A 1,430-nucleotide genomic window follows, 5' to 3' on the forward strand; every position below is an offset into this window, starting at 1 on the left:
AGAATTTAACTCAATATGTTATTTGTAAATTGTTTAAAGTTTTTTGTTTTTAAACAAAAATATTAAGTTATTAAGAAAAATGAATAATTATTTTAGATTAAATATTCCAATGTCTGTTAAATGGACTTGTTTGGCTCTCACTAGTGCATTTGTTACAGTAGTGATACTTCATTATAAGAGAAAAAAATTTAACTCCAAAGTATTATTTTTTGAACCTATTGGCTATCGTCCAAATTACTCACTGTGTCCACAGATAATGAAAATTGTAAATTGCTTGTATTCGGCACAAAAATCTATAGATGTTTGTGTTTATACTATCTCTAGTGAACCACTAGCTGAAGCATTAGTAGATGCTCATAAACGTGGTATTTTGGTCAGAATAATAGTTAGTAATGGTATACTATTAAACACTAAAGAAGTTAGACTGTTTCGAAACAGCGGTATTAAAACAAAATACCAAATTTATGATGATGGCAGTAAAATGCATCACAAATTTGCGATAGTTGATTCTACTCAATTAATACATGGATCTATGAATTGGACTCATCAAGCTGCTTTTAATAATTGGGAAAGTGTTTTAATTACAAATTTACCTAGTATTGTAAATGGATTTAATGAAGGTTTTGAAAAAACATGGCTTACAATATCTTAAGCAATCACTAAATAAGTACTTATTTGTAATATTTTTAGTATATTCTAAATTAGTTCAAAATAATATTTTATGTATTTAATGTTGCAATTATTCATGAATATTAATTTCCCAATATTTTGTCACCTTAAATAAAATTATAGTTTATTTTAAGTTGTTTTAATGTTTTTGTATTTATTCATTATAATTGAAACTTTTGGAATAATTTAGTATAATCAAGTATAGAAACCATACTATGGACACTGAAGACTTTTTTTGTAAGTAACATACCACTATTTCTATAAGCTTATTACTCCTATTTTTAATGTTTTTGTAATTGTATATAATTTATTTCAGAGTATAAAATCCTTGTTTTTATTTACTTTTTTATATAAAAATGTTACATTAAAAAATATTGACCTATATTAATTTGAACTAACAGTCTATATAGGTTCAAAAAGTGTTACAAAAATAGTGGAGATAAAATTATAATCCTATATTTTTGTAAAATATAACTTGGATCATAATTTATTTTCATTTAATTCTTAGATTGTCTCAACTAGAATTATAATCTTGACCTATTACTAATGTATATAATACTAACAAGTGCATTGTTTAACTAGAGTATTACAGAATTGTTACTTTTTTTAGCTAATTTATTATAGAGAATATTATTGTCTTTTAAGAATTAAATATTTACTTAGTGTATATATTACATTAATTTAGTTCTAGTGCATATTTATAAATTTTCATTTTTATTATTATTTAGGGTAATATTTTTATGCAAAATTATTGCACAAAA

At 23.0% G+C, this 1,430-nt stretch overlaps 1 protein-coding gene across 1 annotated transcript; it reads left to right on the forward strand.

Moving 5' to 3' along the window:
- Nucleotides 1–19: 19 nt before the first annotated feature.
- Nucleotides 20–1,378, forward strand: LOC126909929 (mitochondrial cardiolipin hydrolase-like). The gene has a single exon (XM_050692334.1). It carries the CDS (start codon nt 80–82, stop codon nt 650–652), a length of 573 nt encoding a protein of 190 aa, XP_050548291.1. The 5' UTR covers nt 20–79; the 3' UTR covers nt 653–1,378.
- The last annotated feature ends 52 nt before the right edge of the window (nt 1,379–1,430 follow it).

The sequence above is a fragment of the Daktulosphaira vitifoliae genome, unplaced genomic scaffold, assembly GCF_025091365.1.
Source record: "Daktulosphaira vitifoliae isolate Bord-2020 unplaced genomic scaffold, ASM2509136v1 Scaffold_2271, whole genome shotgun sequence".
In the NCBI taxonomy this organism is placed as follows: Eukaryota; Metazoa; Arthropoda; class Insecta; order Hemiptera; family Phylloxeridae; genus Daktulosphaira; species Daktulosphaira vitifoliae.

What these genes read in the sequence shown, in the direction of transcription:
- LOC126909929 (XM_050692334.1), top strand. Translation starts at nt 80, where the DNA reads ATGAATAATTATTTTAGATTAAATATTCCAATGTCTGTTAAATGGACT.